General features: G+C 50.1%; 1 protein-coding gene and 1 long non-coding RNA gene across 4 annotated transcripts in view; both read right to left on the reverse strand.

The window, feature by feature from the left end:
* Nucleotides 1-16,234, reverse strand: part of AHNAK (AHNAK nucleoprotein) — a 90,303-nt gene that overhangs the window by 5,585 nt on the left and 68,484 nt on the right. For 2 of the 3 annotated variants that reach the window (XM_072970109.1, XM_015248372.3), the window contains one exon: nt 2,402-2,722. The exons of the other annotated variant lie outside the window; for it this stretch is intronic. In XM_072970109.1, the coding sequence (XP_072826210.1) occupies nt 2,593-2,722 (130 nt within the window). In that variant the 3' untranslated portion in view covers nt 2,402-2,592. Of the gene's footprint in view, nt 1-2,401; nt 2,723-16,234 lie in introns of those variants that run through there. 3 annotated transcript variants of the gene reach the window in all.
* LOC140698796 (uncharacterized) lies at nt 13,334-15,934 on the reverse strand. The gene is made up of 3 exons (XR_012076755.1): nt 15,826-15,934; nt 14,243-14,352; nt 13,334-14,073 (listed from the first exon to the last, which is right to left on the reverse strand). It is a non-coding gene; the product is annotated as an uncharacterized lncRNA (long non-coding RNA).

The raw sequence follows: 16,234 nt of genomic DNA on the forward strand, positions 1-16,234 counted from the left end.
GCTTCCCTCTTGCATATATAAGGATCCTCAAGATTGCACTGGGCCCACCTCAGAATCCAGGATGATCTCCCCACCTCCGCATCAGCTGATAAGCAACCTTAATTCCATCTGCAGCCTTCATTTTCCTTTGTCATGTAACCTAACGTAGTCACAGGTTCTGGCAAAGGTCATGGGTGTCTTTGGGAGACAATTACCCTGCCTTCTTAGTGGTCTCTAAGGTCTCAGTCTTGCCCTCTTCTACAATACTCTTCCCTGGGTTGCCAGGAATCAAACAATGTCATGCTTTTGCTTAAAATCCTTCCCTGCTAACCATCTCCTACAGGATAAAACCCAGGCTCCTTGCCTGGTCCGGGAGGTCCTCCTGGAAGCCTGGCCCTGCCTGGTGCTCTGGCTTCAAATCCTGCTGCTTCCCCAACCTGCGCTGGGGGTGCAACAGTGGACAAGACTTGGGAATAGGTCGCCCTCCAAGTTAGACAGGTAAATGCACAGTGGATGGGGTGAGGCAGCTATGGGGACGCACCAAGAGAGTGTCTCCAACTAGGAGAAAAGAATGCAGCCACGCCCTACACCCCACCAAGGTGACCACAGAGTCATCTGGGGGCAGGACTAGAATGTGAGTGTCATGTTGGATGTGGAGCTCTAACCCAACGTTCTGTGCCAAGGAGGGGATGGTCAGCAGGGCGAGGGAGGCACAGGGCTCCTGAGCAGGGAGAAAGAGCCACGGAGGACCAGCAACGGGTTCTAAGTCTATGCTCACCTCTCCACCTTCCTGACGCTGGTTTGCAGCAGAGGGTACCGTCTGGTCCACCAGCCTCTGATTAATCAACCAGCGTGCTTCTGGTTACAGCTCTCAGTCTGGAGGCTCAGTCAGTGTGCAGCCCTCTCTGGGAGATGAGACCATTCTCACTGTGTCCCTCAGGCAGGTCCTGAAGCCAGAAAGCCACAAGGCAGACTCACACAGGGCTGAGTAGGGACAACCAGGACCTACTTCTCTTCTGTCTCCCGCCAGCCCTGGGGGAAAGGGGCAGAAGGGAGAGCAAAGGGCCAATCTCCTGATGCCACCAGCCCAGAACAGACCATCTTCCTGGCAGGCAGGCCTCCTTCCTCAGGTGACACTCCCCTGCATTACCGAGAGGCACACACACTCATCTCTGAAACAGGCAACAAACCCATGCCGTTCCCACCCCTGCAGACTAAAGTGCCTCACCTTTCCAAAGTCACCTGAAGACCCAAGCTCCATCCTCCGTACCCTATGCAATGTTTGGGACATATCTATACTAAAAATCTGATTCATTATTTCTCTAAAATTCAAATTTAACCAGGCGGCTTGTATTATCATCTGCTAAGTCTGGCAAACTTTCAGACTCCTTCAAGACTCGGCTCCTGGACTTTCTCACCCCGCCCCTCATGCCCTAGGACCGGGGCTATCTCTACCACCCATCACACCTGATCTGGGCTTTGGCATGCACTTATGTCACTGCAGCACATTTGCTGGCATCTGCATCCCTCTCTAGAACGTGAGCCCCATGGAGGCACGATCCAAATTTTTGTTCTCTTGCCACTCAGTGAAGAAAATTTGGAAAATCCAAGTAAGCAAAAGGCAAACAAATCACTCAAATGTGAATCTGCATCATGCATCCCATCCGTCATACACAGCAGGCTCCGACTTTCTAGCCTCTAGTGGATAATCCAGGCAGGACCACATCAATAGCCAAGTAGTCCCAGAGAGGTAACCTTGACTCCCAAAGATGTGCCACCACTCTCTGGCCAGCCCACTGGAGGAAGGCATGTGCTTCATGGGTAGGAAATTCTAACCCAAGTCACCACATTCCAAAAAGTAAGAAACTCATTATTTCCTATTGCAATCTCTGTCTTTCTCATTTCTTATCCAGATGAGATCAGCTGATGAAACTGGATTCTTTGAAACCACCAATCCATCTGACATGTGTGCATTTCACCATCAATAAATTTCAAGACCTGATTATTTTGCCATTTTATCAATGTTGCTCAATGTTAAATATTAACCAGATAGTCAAAAAAAAGGCTCTTTTGATGTCTAACACCGTAGACAACAAGAATTTCAGACTGTCCCCTGGAAACTGAGAAATCCTGTGGCTTAAAGAAATGTGATGACTGACATGTTGGGAACGGCCATTTTATTTTTGTAGACGAATAAAGAAGATAAAAGAGGGTGAGAGGGAAGGAAGAAAGAGGGAGAAAGAAAGGAGCGGAAAGAGAATGGTCTGAGGATTTCCCTGGCTTCTCTTCATTTGGGGACAGAAGTCAGACACCCACCTGAAAATCAGTGACAGAAAGTCGCCTGCCTGTAGCCAACTCTCCCAGTGAGTTTAGCCATGCCGGGGTAGGGAACAGTGAAATCCATCAAGGCTCACCCAGGACAGATGCTTGATAGATATTTATTGAGTGAGTAAGGGAAGGACCAACACCGGAGCCAAAGCCCGCTCTGGTCATACACGTAAGCCACACCCGATCCCCTTAGAAGCGAAGAAACCCGTCAGAAAGATTGTGTGAGGCAGCCCTGGGTCCAGAGCTGGCCCAGGCTCTAAAAGCCACCTCGTGGAAGGTATTCCTTTAACTGCAGGTGTTTGTTTCCTTTGGCACCGCAGTATGTAATTTCCCATTTTTAGAACAATGCTCCAAAGAACGGTCACAAAAACAACCTTCGGAGGGGGCGGATTTCTTCCTGGCCACAGCTACAGCCCTGTGAAAAAAACAATAACAAAAGGATTTTTATTCAAAACACCGTTTGCATCTCTCTGTAAAATCCGGAGGCCCTTCGTTAACTTCACACGGGCTGAAAAAACAGTGCCCCCCACCCCGCCCGCCACCCTTTGGTAGAGCATCTCAATACACTCTTGCCTTTGGGAGGGGTCAGTTGGGAACCCATTCTGCAGCGGGATCTGTTTTGGTCTTGGCACGCCCCCCTCTGTGGGTTTCTCTGTGGCAAGGGTGGAAAGGAAGCTTGTTGAAAGTCAGTGTCTGTCGTTTGGGCGCCCCATGCAAGTCTGAGCCCAGAAGTGGACAGCATGTTCCTGAGAACATGCCAAGAGCCGGCTGCAGGAGGTGAGGCACCGGGACGGGATGAGGTGCACACCCTCATGACTTTCTTTTCAGCATCATCTCCAAACTGACATTCTCCCTGGTTCCCAATTCAGACGATTGGCTCCTAGATTTGAGGAGTCCCCCACCTCTCTTCCCCATCTACCTGCGCCTTCCTTCCATCCCACCACCTCTGAGGTGTACCCAACTCCTCTCCACCTGCACCTGCTCGTCTCTCTCCTCACTGGCCTCCTGGCCACGTGGGTCTGCACACAATTTGGCTTCCTCCTACACATTTTACTTTTTCTGTTGTTGTTGGGGGTGGGGGTAATTAGGGGTTTTTTTAATGGAGGTACTGGGGATTGAACCCAGGACCTTGTGCATGCTAAACATGCACTCTACCACTGAGCTCTGCCCTCCCCACAACTTGACCTTCCACTAGTCCTGGCACAAATCTTCGGCGCCAACCCAGATGGTCTGCTTACCATTCCCCAAGTCCACCTTAACGCTCTAGGTTCACTCCTCCCCGCCCTCTCCCAAATGAGAATGACCCTTCTGGTCCTCTCTCTGGGACTGAATCTTTTTGGTCCCATTTTGAAAGGTCCATACAAATAATAACTCCTCCCCCCCCCCGATCTGGTTGAAAACCACCTCCCTCCACTCTCCCTCACTGAAGCACTGAGATTCTCTGGATCTCCACTTTGCGGAGAAATCATCAGCATAGCCTTTTTCTTCAAACACGTGTTGAATGGTGTAGAGGAGCAAGGTGCTGAGCCTCTTTCAGAGGCTTAGAATCAGAGAATGAATATAGTGCACTGGTAGAGTGCCTGCTTAGCATGCATGAGGTCCTGGGTTCAATCCCCAGTACCTCCATAAACAACAACAAAAAAAAGAGGCTTGGAAGGAATCGGGCATCAATAAAGGGACACTATCCTCTTCTGAGCACTTGTTATGAGGCTGATGCTGAGCAGAGCACTTCTTAGGCATGACTTCGTTTTACCCTCACAATGAGACTGTAAAGTAAGGACCACAGTCACCTTTTGCAGACAAGGAAACAGGGGCTTTGAGAAATTAACTCCCCAAGAGCCTCACAGATTAAGGGGAGCACAGCTGGAGTTCAAGCCTGGCTCACAACACTCTCTGCTACAGCCAACACTCAATACTTCATTCACAGAGGATTTACAACACGGAACGGTTAGGATGAACGGGGTGAGTGTGAAACCACGAGTTCTTCCAATTGGAACAAATTCATGGAAAGGATGCATCAGGGGATGGGCTCCCCACTCCATGTGTTTTGTTTTGTTTTGTTTTCAAGAAGGTAGAGGATCTGAGTTCCTGGAACATCAGGCTTTTGATAAAGTTCTCTTTAAAATAGTGTAGCTAAGGCTTCTCTGCTTGGGGGGGAGTAGCAGGCGAAACAGCTGTGATGTTGTACCAGGAATCACTCTGAGATCCCAAGCTGAGCAGCAAGAGCTTGGATTGTGGCATACGAGTCCTGGCGCCTGCGCCTACCAGCTGTGGGTCTCAGGTGAGCTAGTGGACCTGGCCAAGCCTCATCTGTCAAATGAGAATGACACCTGGCTGGGAGTGGGTGTGGCTCAGCTGTGGAGCACATACTTAGCACGCACGAAGTCCTGGGTTCAAGCCCCAGTACCTCCATTAAAAAAAAATTTTTTAATAAGCAAATCTAGTTACCTCCACCCCACCCCCAAAAAAAGAGAACAATACTGGCTGACAGGGGAGTTTAGGTGGATGAAGTGAAGTGATCTATATAAAGCACCTGGCACGTAGAAGGTGCTCAATAAACTTTTTTTGTTATTATTTTCCTTGGATGTTAGAATCTACATTTCTTTCCATTTTTTTAAATCAAAGCACAACCTGTATACAGTAAAGTACATAATAATGCACTCATTTTAAACGGTCAGCTTGATAATCATTTACGTGCGTGTGTATACCCACCACCCCCACCCAGGTATAGACTCGGTCTGCGACCCACTGGCTCCCTCAGGCACCATCTCAGCCCAGACGCCCACCAGACATGACCGTGACTTGACTCATCACATTTTCACCTCTCCTCTCCCTGAACATCATGTGAAAGGAATCAGTGTGTCATCTCTCACTGCCGTGTGCACAGCGCTCTCCTGTGAACACACCACGATGTACTTCTCCAATCTTCTGTTGATGGGATTTGGAGACAACTCCTTTGAACATTTTTTTTTTTTAGTGGAGGTGCTAGAGATTGAACCTAGGACCCCCTCATGCATGCTAAGCACACACTCTACCACTGAGCTATTACCTCCCCGCTTCCTTTTTTTTAATTTTGTTTTTTCGGTTTGTTTGTTTGTTTTTAATGGAGGTACTGGGGGGTATATATACCTGTGCGCGAATTGTTGGGTTCCAGAAGAGGCATTGCTTTGGCTTTACTAGAATGTGCCAGACAATTTTCCTAAGTGTCTGAGCCACGTCTGCGCTCCCCACAGCAATGCATGAGAGTTTCCGTTGTTCCGTGTCTTCAATGACACCAGGTGTTGTCGCTCTTATTTTAGGCACTCTGGTGGCTCTGTAGTGGTATCTCCCTGTGGTTTTAATTTGCATTTTCCTGATGAGTAATGATGTTGAGCACCTTTTTGCAGTGTCTTTGGCCATCTGGATATGCTCTCTTTGTGGATTCTGTAAGATTTTTGCCCAGTTTTTATTGGGTCATTTGCCTGTTGCTTATTGATTTATAGTGGTTCTTTATATATTCTGGAAATGAATGCTTTGCCAGATATACATATTGCCGGTATCTTCAGCCAAGACTGAGACTTGCCTTTTCATGTTTTTAAGGCTGCCTTTTGATGACAAGAGGTTTTTCATTTTGAGAAAGTCCACTTTATCCATTTTTCTCTCATGGTTAGTGCTTTTGGTGGTCTCTTTGGAAATGTTGGTCCACCCCCATGGCATGAAGGCACTCTGCTAATTTCTTCTCACCTGGTGTTGGTGATGTCTTCCTCTCCAGTTGACAATAGCTGATGGGTTCTTAATTCAGTGAGGAGCAAAGGTCTCGTAGGATAACTAAGCCTGACCAGCTCACATGATAATGCTCAGATGGTAATGACTCCCTAAATCTTTGGACCATCCAGCCTGTTAGCATAAAGCCATGTGGTGGCATTAACAGGCACCATTGCTGACTGGCTGCACTGCTGAAATTCCGCAGAATCCCCTAACGAGAGGGGTGGCATCTTCCAAAGTGAACCAGGAAGGAGAAGGGAGGATGGTAAACCCCTCAAAGCTGGTTTATACCCTCAGGCCCGCAGCTCACGCTAACCACCCCCCACCCCGACCCCGCCGTGATCACTTTGCAGACACATCCTTCTCCCTAGCAACACTTTCTCCCCGCCCTTTATGAAACTTTTTCCCATGCATTTCCTTTGCTCCCTGAATTTTCCCTTTCGTTATCATTTATTTAACCATTTATCATCTGGAGAGCATTTGTTCTGCATTTGCCTTTCAAATCATTTCTCCCCTCTGTCTCTCCACCCGGAAAGCAGAGTTTCTCTACCTCAGTACCACGGACACTTTGGACCGGAGGCTTCTGTGTCCTGGAGGCCGGTGCTGAACACTGGGGATGCCCAGCTCTCCTTGTCTCTCTCCTTTCCTTCCTACCTTTCTTCTTACTGTTGATCGGGAGGCCCGCGGGAAAGGTGAGGGGGCGACTGGGAGGTGAATCATAGTTTTCTCAAGCTCAAAAGGGCCTCAGATATGATCTAGTGCCACCCCCACCTTTTACTGAGAAGGAAACGGATCCCAGAGAGGGAGGGAGAGGATGCACCAGAGACAAATAGGTGGTGGGCTGGGGCAGGGGCGGATGAGTACCAGGCCAAACAGGAAGTCAAAATTCCAGGGCCTGGAGCTGAATATCCATTCCCCCCGGGGAGAACCTGGCATTGCTTCCCATAGCTCCTTCCCATAGCCCCATCCCCAGAGTTGCTGAGATAGAGCTGCAGACTGGGATCTGTGAAGCCCCTGGCACGTGCACACGAGTGTCCATCCCTGGGAGCTCCTTCCAGAGCCTCCAAGGGATACAGATAACCACCAAGTCCTCTGGGGATATTTCATGATGACAAATGCCATGACTGCATTTTAGCTTAATCCTATAATCATGAGAGAAAGGATGGGCAGGCCGCCTGCCCACACCTGTCCTAGTGGAGAAGTTACAGAACAAGTGATCCATGAGGTGGAAGGAGCCCTGGGACCACATCAGTCCTGGGCCTGCCTCCACGCCAGCAGAAGATGGGACGCCCAGGGCAGCCGAGAACCCTCAGCCAGCATCTCCCAAGTCATGGCGGCTGTTACCACTTGTTGAGCACATGCCATGCACTAGAAGCAGTTCTGAACACTTATAAATACATGAATTCAGTCCATCCTCCCCCAGCCTCTGAAGAAGACACTCTCATTCTCCCACATTGGAGATGCTGCTATGAAACCCGGGGACCCACAGTCCAGCTTCGGGGTGCTCTCCCAGAGCATCTCTATGAGATCACAAATCAACATAGGTCACCCTACTCCTTACTTGTAGCCAATGCCAACCTCACCCGATCAGACATATGTGGAGGCCCCCCAGTGTGTAAAAGTCTACACGCAGAACTTACATAAAGCCCTGGGCGGCAGTCAAGACTGTAATGGTGCATGATGAGGATTTTTACTTTAACAGTTACGAATTTGTTTCAATGCTATTTAGAAAAATTCTGGGCTTCATTTATGGTAGTGACATAAAGATCTTTTTCTAATTAACTATATGATTTTTTTAAAAATCTATTTAAAGATAACTATTAAACAAATAGCACATAGTGGCATGTGGATGGGGCAGAAATTGGGATGATGGCACTTGAGTGACTTAAGCATGGGCAGCCCTGCTCTGCTCACATCACATCTTGAAGACAACCGACACCTGCTGTCACCCCTTTCACGGCTGTGTCACCCCCTCCCTCTTATTCCTGACATTCTCAGAGCCTCTTTCTCAATAAACTTGAAGGTCAGAGTCCAGTAGCCCTCCAGCCGTCTCTGCCCCTTTATTCGTGGGTCACTCACTCTGGGATTCTCTCTGCTTTCTGGTGATGAAAGAGGAATCTAGCAAGGCTGATAAAACTACTAAAATCCACAAACAAGAGGCCAAGTATGACGACAGAAAGGAATGAGGAAACCCCACCCCATTCTTTGGACACCATCCTGGCCTCCTGCCCCCAGCTGGCCTGGCCTGATGAGGCCCTGGGGTCCCCGCCGAGGATCCCTCCCCGGCGCTGCTCTGTGAGCTGGACGACATGCTCAGGGACCCTGCCCTCCCCCTCCTGCTGGGGACATGGCAGCCCCAAGCTGCCTTGGGGCTCCAGAACCTATAACTTACAGGAAGTCCCGTGGGCCATCTGCACACCCACTCTCTGAAGAACCCTGTTGGGACAGGAAGGACTGTCCTTCCGTGGCAAATGGGGAGTTTTAAAAGAAAATTTGTAAATGAGACTTCAGGGTCTCACTCAAAACCCCAGGGGGAGAAAGGTAAACCACAGGGCGGGAATTGAACTAGCCACCAAACCCCACTGTCCCCATAGAGTCTCAGAGGACAGAATCAAATGCCATCGGCCTTCGAGTGCCCGGTCATGGCATCCTCCCGGTGCCACCTCCCCCAGAGCCTGGCGGGCGCCCGGCCGAGGAAGCCTGAGCCTCTCGGGACAATGTTCTGCCTCCAAAGAGGATCTCGAAAGCAGAAGGAAATTAGAAACAACCACACAATGAATACCAGATTCTCCTCTCTCCCTGCTTGGGCTGCCAGGAGATGAAACGGGGCTGGCTGACAGCACGCCCCACCCAGCAGCTGCTGGCTCTGCAGGACATCCATGCCACAGGAAGGGCTGGTCCCCGAGGCCTCTCTGTTCTCTAGGGACATCCACTATGTCCATTTTCCTTCCCCAGCCGGATGCCGATTCCTTGAGGGCAGAGACACACCTGGGGCTTCCCTCCCACAAGGCATGACGGGGCAAGAGCCAGGCCCTCTATGTTTGTTGACTGAATAACTGATTCCCTCTGGGCTCTCTCCTAAACACTTCACAGGCATGAACTCATTGACTCCCCACAGCCATCTCGTGAGCAAGAAACTATCATTAGTCCCATTTCTGAGAAGATGAAGTGGGGTCCAGGCGACCCAGCCAATGGGCAAGGCTGATCCAATTGGGGCAGCTTTGATGGAACCAAATGATCCTGTTCCTCACTTCTTACTGACATGGGCCACCCCCAGCAATTCCGTGAGATGTGCACAGAGCCCAAAGTCCTATCCCACATGCCAGATAAAGACGGTGACCTAAGCGCAGACTTGTCCCCTTTAGAATGCTCACCCCAGGGACAGCATATGATGTGGATGGACATTCAGGAGCTCTTGAGGAGGATTCACACAGAGCTGATGTCAATCTTACCCACTCAGCATCCCAACATTCCTGCTAAGAACTTTTTCTGAAAAATGCATTTTCTATTCTGTATGAGCTATTAGTCATTTTAACATAATGTTGTGTTTTCTGCCTCCTACGTAAGCAGACACGAGCTTCGAATGTTGTGGAATATTGAGCTCATGTATCTAGTCAGACTTCTGTTTGCTTTTTCGCTGCAGCCATAGCTACGATCTGAGTAAATAGAAGAGAAAGGTTTGGCTCCCAATCCTACTCGCTGGGCGCTATGCCATCACTCCCTAAAACAAAGGGGAAAGATGCCAGAAGGCACGGACCAGGGCTTGTGGGGAAAAAAAACGCCGTCCTGTCCCAGGGGCTACAGGGCAGGGTCAAAACCCCCCAGAGAGGGGTGATGAAAGGGCAAGAGGGCATCTCCGTAATCCCTGTGAGAAGACAGCCCATTTTATAACTGGGCAGCAGAGGGAGACCAGTTCCCCACAGCCCAGCCCCTGAAGATGAGGTCACAGGCTTGGAAGGTCCCAGTGAACCCAGCTGGTAAGTGGTGGACCTTAACCTGGATCCCACGTCCTCTCTGCCCTCTCAGGACTCTCTCTTTCTGCCCTGCTGCCCATCGGCTGCAAGACCTGGCAGCTCCATGCTGTGTGTGAAGTGACCTCCACCCTCTGGATTGCATCTTGTCATGGCCACGTCCTGGGCGGCTGCATCCATCTGATCAAGCAAACTCGAGGATAGACTTTGTCCTTGGACTTTCCAGTGTACAACCACACGAATGTGACCTGTTTCTTTGGAGTCTATTGTATCAGATGTTAAAACAAAGGTTGATGGAAAGATCAAGGTCATGGATTCAACCTCTAAATGAGCCCATTGCCACATAAAGGAAAGTGAGGAATCTTCGTCCCTGCTGGGCATCTTCACCAGCCTGCCCTCCTTCCCTTCCATCTCAGAAGGCACCCGAGGCTCTTCAGAAAAGCCTCCCCACCTGTTCCAATAACACCCACCTCTTGCACACTGATCCATCCCCAGGCTTCCTTCAGGCACAAGAATCAACTATCCTATCTTACTTCAAAATCCTTACCCTCCCTCTTTGGCTGGCTTCTTTTGTTTCACCTAAAAACATCTTCGAGGGATAGACAGGGGTTTCAAAATTGTAGAATAGATAAACAAGATTACACTGTATAGCACAGGGAAATATACACAAAATGTTATGATAAATCACAGAGAAAAAAATGTGACAAAAAAAAAAAAAAACATCTTCGAGTCTGCCCAGATGAAAACTCAGGCTACCTGTGTCTGCCTCCTGTGCCCAGAGACTGTCCCATCTCTCCTCTCACCTTTAACACCAAACTTCCTGGTCATATCCCTTCATCTCCTGAACTTCTCCCAGAGGTTCCTAAGCCCCCTGCCGTGTGCAGCCCAGCCCAGCCACTGCCTCTCAAGGGCCACAAATAGTCAACAAGCATCTAATCCAGTGGCCGCTTCTCAAGGCTGATCCCATTTGACCTTCTTACAACAATGAACCCAACAAAAGAGACTCTTTCTTGGGAGATGTGCTTGGGGCAAGCGCTGCTCACTGCTTGCTCAAAACCATTCCCCTTCTCCTTAGCTGGCAGAATCCCAACTTGGTTCAAAGGCAGGAAAGAGAAACTCTTTTATTGAAGCAACATGGGCACAGCCCCTGGTCCAAGGGCACCATGGGTCCTTACTGACCAGTGGGATAGAGGGGGAGATCAGTTGGGGTCTTCTGGGGACAACCCCTCCATCACCACCCACCCCACCGATAAGACGGAAACGTGAGGACAATGTCTGTCCAGGCTGCTCTGCTTCCTGTCTTTGAACTCAGTCAAAGGAGGATGTGATGTGAGGATGTGATATCTCAAGGAGGACTTCAGTGACATTGACCAGAGATCTGCTGCTGAACGTCCCAACCATGAGAAAAATAAATCCCTCTTGTCTGTGTCACCACCAGACAGGTTTGCTGTTACCTCCAGACCAAAGTATCCCCTGCCGATGCGTCACTCCTGTTTTTTTACTGACAGTAACTTCCTACCCCTTATTCTCAAGTCCCTCGACAGCCCCTCCGCCAACCCTTGAACATCAGCGTTCTCCTGGCCCTCTGCACCTAAGTGTGTGACTCACTGATTCAACAAATCCCTGCAGGCACCTTCTGCGTGCCAGGCTGCCCTTACAGAGTTGACACTCTAGTGGGAGAGACAAACAATAAACAAGACAAAAAAAATTTCAAGTGCTGAGTGAGTGCTTTGAATGAAGTGTTTGGCTAAAGAGGATGCTGAGAAGGATATGGAGCCTCTTCAGGTCATGGACCATTTCCCTGAGACAGTTAGGCTGAAGTTTGAAGGATGAGAAGAAGCTGGCCATGCAAAGATGAGGCAGAGCATGCCAGACAATGGGAATGATGATGAATCCAAGGAAGGAAAGACTTGGGGTGTTATGGGGACCCCAAGGAAACCAGTGAGGCCAAAGAGAAGTGAGCGATGGAAAGTGAGGAGGAAAGTCAGAAGAAGCTGAGATTCTCATAGAACCTGTAAGCCATGGGATGCTGGTGGTTGTCACGCTAAGTAGAGCTGGAAGTCGTTGAGTAAGAGGATTAACAATCAAATCTGTGTTCCCAGGTCATGGTGGCTGGAATTTGAAGCCAGAGTGGAAGTGGGAACCCAGGGTGGACTCACAGTCACCCAGGTGAGAGATGGTGGTGGGTTGGCCCAGGACGGTGGCAGTAAGGATTAAGAGAGGTGGTGTGTTTCCTTTGTGATGCAATCCCAAGGTAGTCATGACGGGATCTGCTGATGAGTGGGATACAAGAGGAGAGGAAGAGGGAGGCAGTGAGGATGACACTCATATCAAACACAAGGGAGAGTTGTACCATTTATAAGATGGAGAAGCACGTTCAGGAGTGAGGAAGACAAACCATTTTTGGAGTTCCATTTTGGAAATGCTGAGTTTGAAACACCTCAGAGACACTCAAGGGAAGAGGGCAAGGCTGGAGCTCAGGGAACGGACAATTTGGAGATTATCAGATTAGAAATGGTATTTAAAGTCACATGAATTGATGAGATCCACTGGGTGAAGCACAGAAAAAGAATAGATAGAATAGGGCCATCAGGTCGTTCAAGTTAGAGATGCCATTTACTTTTCACTCCCTCTCTTTTCTTTTCACGTGTTAGATGGCCACCTCCCATCAATTCTAAATTCAAAACACTTCTTAAAGCTGTTCTCTCTCCGTTCCCATGGCTGGGGCCCTTCCAGTCTTTACCTTATCTCCCCTGGAGACTTTAACAGCCTCCTGGACTTGGATCTCTCTGGTTCATCCTCCATTCTGCCACCTGTGGAGTCTGCCCCTGCTCAGCTGGAGCAAAACCGAAACCAGAGAGGACAGAAGGCAACCGCAGAGGAGCAGTTGTGAAATGATGCCAGATGGGAACAGGGTCACCCAGACCTGACCTGGAGACGCACCAACAACAGAGAGAGAACCAGGTGCCCAGGTCAGTAACCATGGCAACCAGGGAGGGCGCAGCAGATTCCAGCCATGCACCTTATCAAGCATCCATCCCTAGCCGGAGTTAGCATTAGCAGCCCAGTTCATGCACACCAGCCCATGTGGTTTCAAAATTAGAGGTACCACCCCAACACCAGCATGCTGGGGGCACTCTCTAAAACAGACAATAGCAACAATAACCAAAATAGCAGTGACTAACATCTATGGAGCACTTACAGTGTACCAGGCACAGTGCCAAGCACTTCACGTATATTCCCTCATGTAATGAAACAACCCTATCTATGAGGCAGGTAGCATAGATGAAGACCCCAAGGTCCAGGGAGATTAGGGGGCAGTTACAGCCAGGGCTTTGGGATTGTACAGACATGGGTTTGTCCCAGCTGCACGACTAGGCTTTCTAAACTCTCCAAGCCTCATCTGTAGAATGGGCTTACATGAGATAAGTCACATTAAAGCACTTAGCACATGCCTGTCACAGAGAAAGTGCCCAATGCGGCTCTGCTAATTGCTGTTATTTTGATATGATTAAAACAAAAGTCAGTCGTGTCATTTCCCTGTATGAAAACTTCCAATGCCTCCCATTCCCCAAAGATAAAGATGCCTGGGTCTCACCAGCTGGCCCCCCACCCCAGGCTGACTATGCTCTAGCCTTGCCCTGGCCCTCACATTTCTCAAAGACACGTGGGCGCCTCTGCTCCCACTGTCTCCGTGCCCAGAATGCCCTCCTCACCCTCCTCCACCAGGGAGGAGGTGAGAAGTTGTCAGAGGAGAGGTCCCCAGCCCTCGGCTCATTGGACTTACAGACGGGGACATCTCTTTCCCACTCACATCCTGGGCGCCTAGCACAGCACCAGATACTCAGGAGATGCTGATGGAAGTAAATGCCAAAAGCCCATCATATTTTTAAAAGCTGCCATGGGATGGTTGCTGGAGAGCTCCATTCAAGATGCCTGGAAGAGCCAGCATCCCAGGCTGGTCCTTCCAGCTGTAGGCCAGTGATATCACCTCCATGTGCCAAGAACAGCTCTCAGTCCAGCTCTCCTCCACCGAATCTTCAGAACCATCCTGGGGGCGAGATTTCTAAGCTAAAGACAACCAACAACATCGTGCTCTGGGGACACAAACAAGCCCAGGGCACGATGTCCGGCCAGAGAGGGGCTGTGCGCCACCTCCGCTGTCTCTCCCAAGGTCACCCCAGCCCCATCCCCCCACCCTCCTGTCTCCAGGCACTCACCCTATGCCCATGCCAGGGCCGTGCCCAGCCAGCCAGCCGCCTGGCAGAAGAATGGCTAGCGATTGCTGGGAATCGTTGCTATTCATATGACTCTCCAGAAGACCAAAAGCCTTTAGTCTCATAAAAACAACAAAAAAACCCCACAGGTTAGATGGCATTTCAGGGCCTGTGACAGCAATTAATACATCCTCCTTAAAAGCCTGCCGGCAGATCACAAACCCCACTGTGACAAGAGGAACAGCAATGACAGGTAATGTTGATGGAACACTTCCTACGTGCCCAGCACTTCACGTTTATGATCCTTATCCTTATGAAAGTACTATCATTATTTGGCTTTATTATCCCCATTTTTAGCAAGGGGAAAACTGAGGCTAGGGCAGAGCAGCCGTAAGTGGGGGAGCTGGAACTGGATGCAGGCAGCCCCTCTCTGGAGCCTGAAATCCTACCGCCTACACTGCATGGCCTGTTCTTTTTGCATTGTCTGCAGAGGGGGCTTTGGTCCCATGTGGCCTGTTGAAAGGTTGAGGGGGGTCTGTTAGACTTAGCTTCCTGTAGTTTCTTCCTGGCTGCTATGATTGAGGGGTAATAGGGAGTTGTCAGAGCAGTCACGCAGAGACTGCCTCATTAGCGCCATCACGGTCCCTGCCGTGTTTTGATCTTGGAGACCCAGACAGTCAACAGCAGAACCAGGAATTGAATGGAGGACTTTGACTTGATACTGCACTGCTGCCTTCCATGAAGGTCACAGTCTGGTGTCCCGAGGAGCTGAGAGAGCCCTCGGGTGGAGAAGGAGGGGTTCAGCTCATCCAGAGGAGTGGGTGACTGGAGGAGACTCTGGAAGCACAAGGTGGAGTTTGAATTCTAGGTCTGGACATCAGGGTCTCTGCTCCAGGAACACATCTCAGGAAGAGGACTGTGTCTAAACACACTGCCATGTGCACAGTCAAAAACCCTCAGTTAACTCTGAGGCCACCAAAGAGTTTGGAAAGATTACCATGTTCCACCGCCCACTGGCACCCTCAGGATGACCACAGACAGAGGGACTCTCAAAAACCAAACCATCGAAATAACAACACGAGATGTGAATAAGAAGCTGCCTCTGCCGCTTTGTCCTTTGGCACAGGGATAAGGGAGCATCCTTGAGCCCAGAGAATAAGTCCCTTACAGGCCACTCGACCTCCAGGTCCTCTTCAATCATTCTTATAACTAAGGGCCCTTGAGGACGCAAGTGCATCAGTTCCCCTTAGAATAAAGCTTAGCTTGTAAGCAACAGCAGTGACAGCTGCCTACCAAGAATAAGGACAAGGTTACTCCCTCACCATCCCAGCGCAGGAGGTCAGAGCTGTGACGGGCCTTAGAGATGGGCCCCCGCCCCCCGGCTCCCACGCCATAGGGACGGCTCTGAGATAAGAGAGTCTGATATGAACCACAGACAATGGTCATTCCTTGCAACCAACTCACCCTCCCTGCAAGCCCCCTGCTGAAAAATGCCAAGTCAGCCCTCAGAAGGAACAAAGCCAAGCTTTGTAAGTGCTGAATTACTTTGGAGGGGGCGAGGAAGAAAAAAAATTGGCCGTACTCACATTACTCACTTTACAGCTCTTATTTCGTTCTCCTGCACAGCGGAGGGAGGGAGTTCCCTCCTTGGTTCCTCCTGCCTGTGTTATAAGTTCCGTGAGGCCAGGAGCTGGCACTGTGTCGCCACTCCCCACCCCCCACCAGCAGAGCATGAGTCTCCCAAGGTGTGGTACCTGAGCCACCTGCCCCAGGCTCACCTGGGGCCTTCTGACCTGAGCGCTCTTGGCCCCCACTCCAGATCTACTGACTCAGACCCTCCAGGGTGAGGCCCAGGAATCTGCATGCCTCCACACCCCAGCTGATTCTGAGGTTCCCTGCCCCGCTGGCACTTTTATTTAACTGTGACCTGTCCCACCAAGGAAGTCAGCGAGGCCCTGACGAGGAACTGAGGTGGGGGACCCAACCATCCTGGTG

Source organism: Vicugna pacos, chromosome 10 (assembly GCF_048564905.1).
Source record: "Vicugna pacos chromosome 10, VicPac4, whole genome shotgun sequence".
In the NCBI taxonomy this organism is placed as follows: Eukaryota; Metazoa; Chordata; class Mammalia; order Artiodactyla; family Camelidae; genus Vicugna; species Vicugna pacos.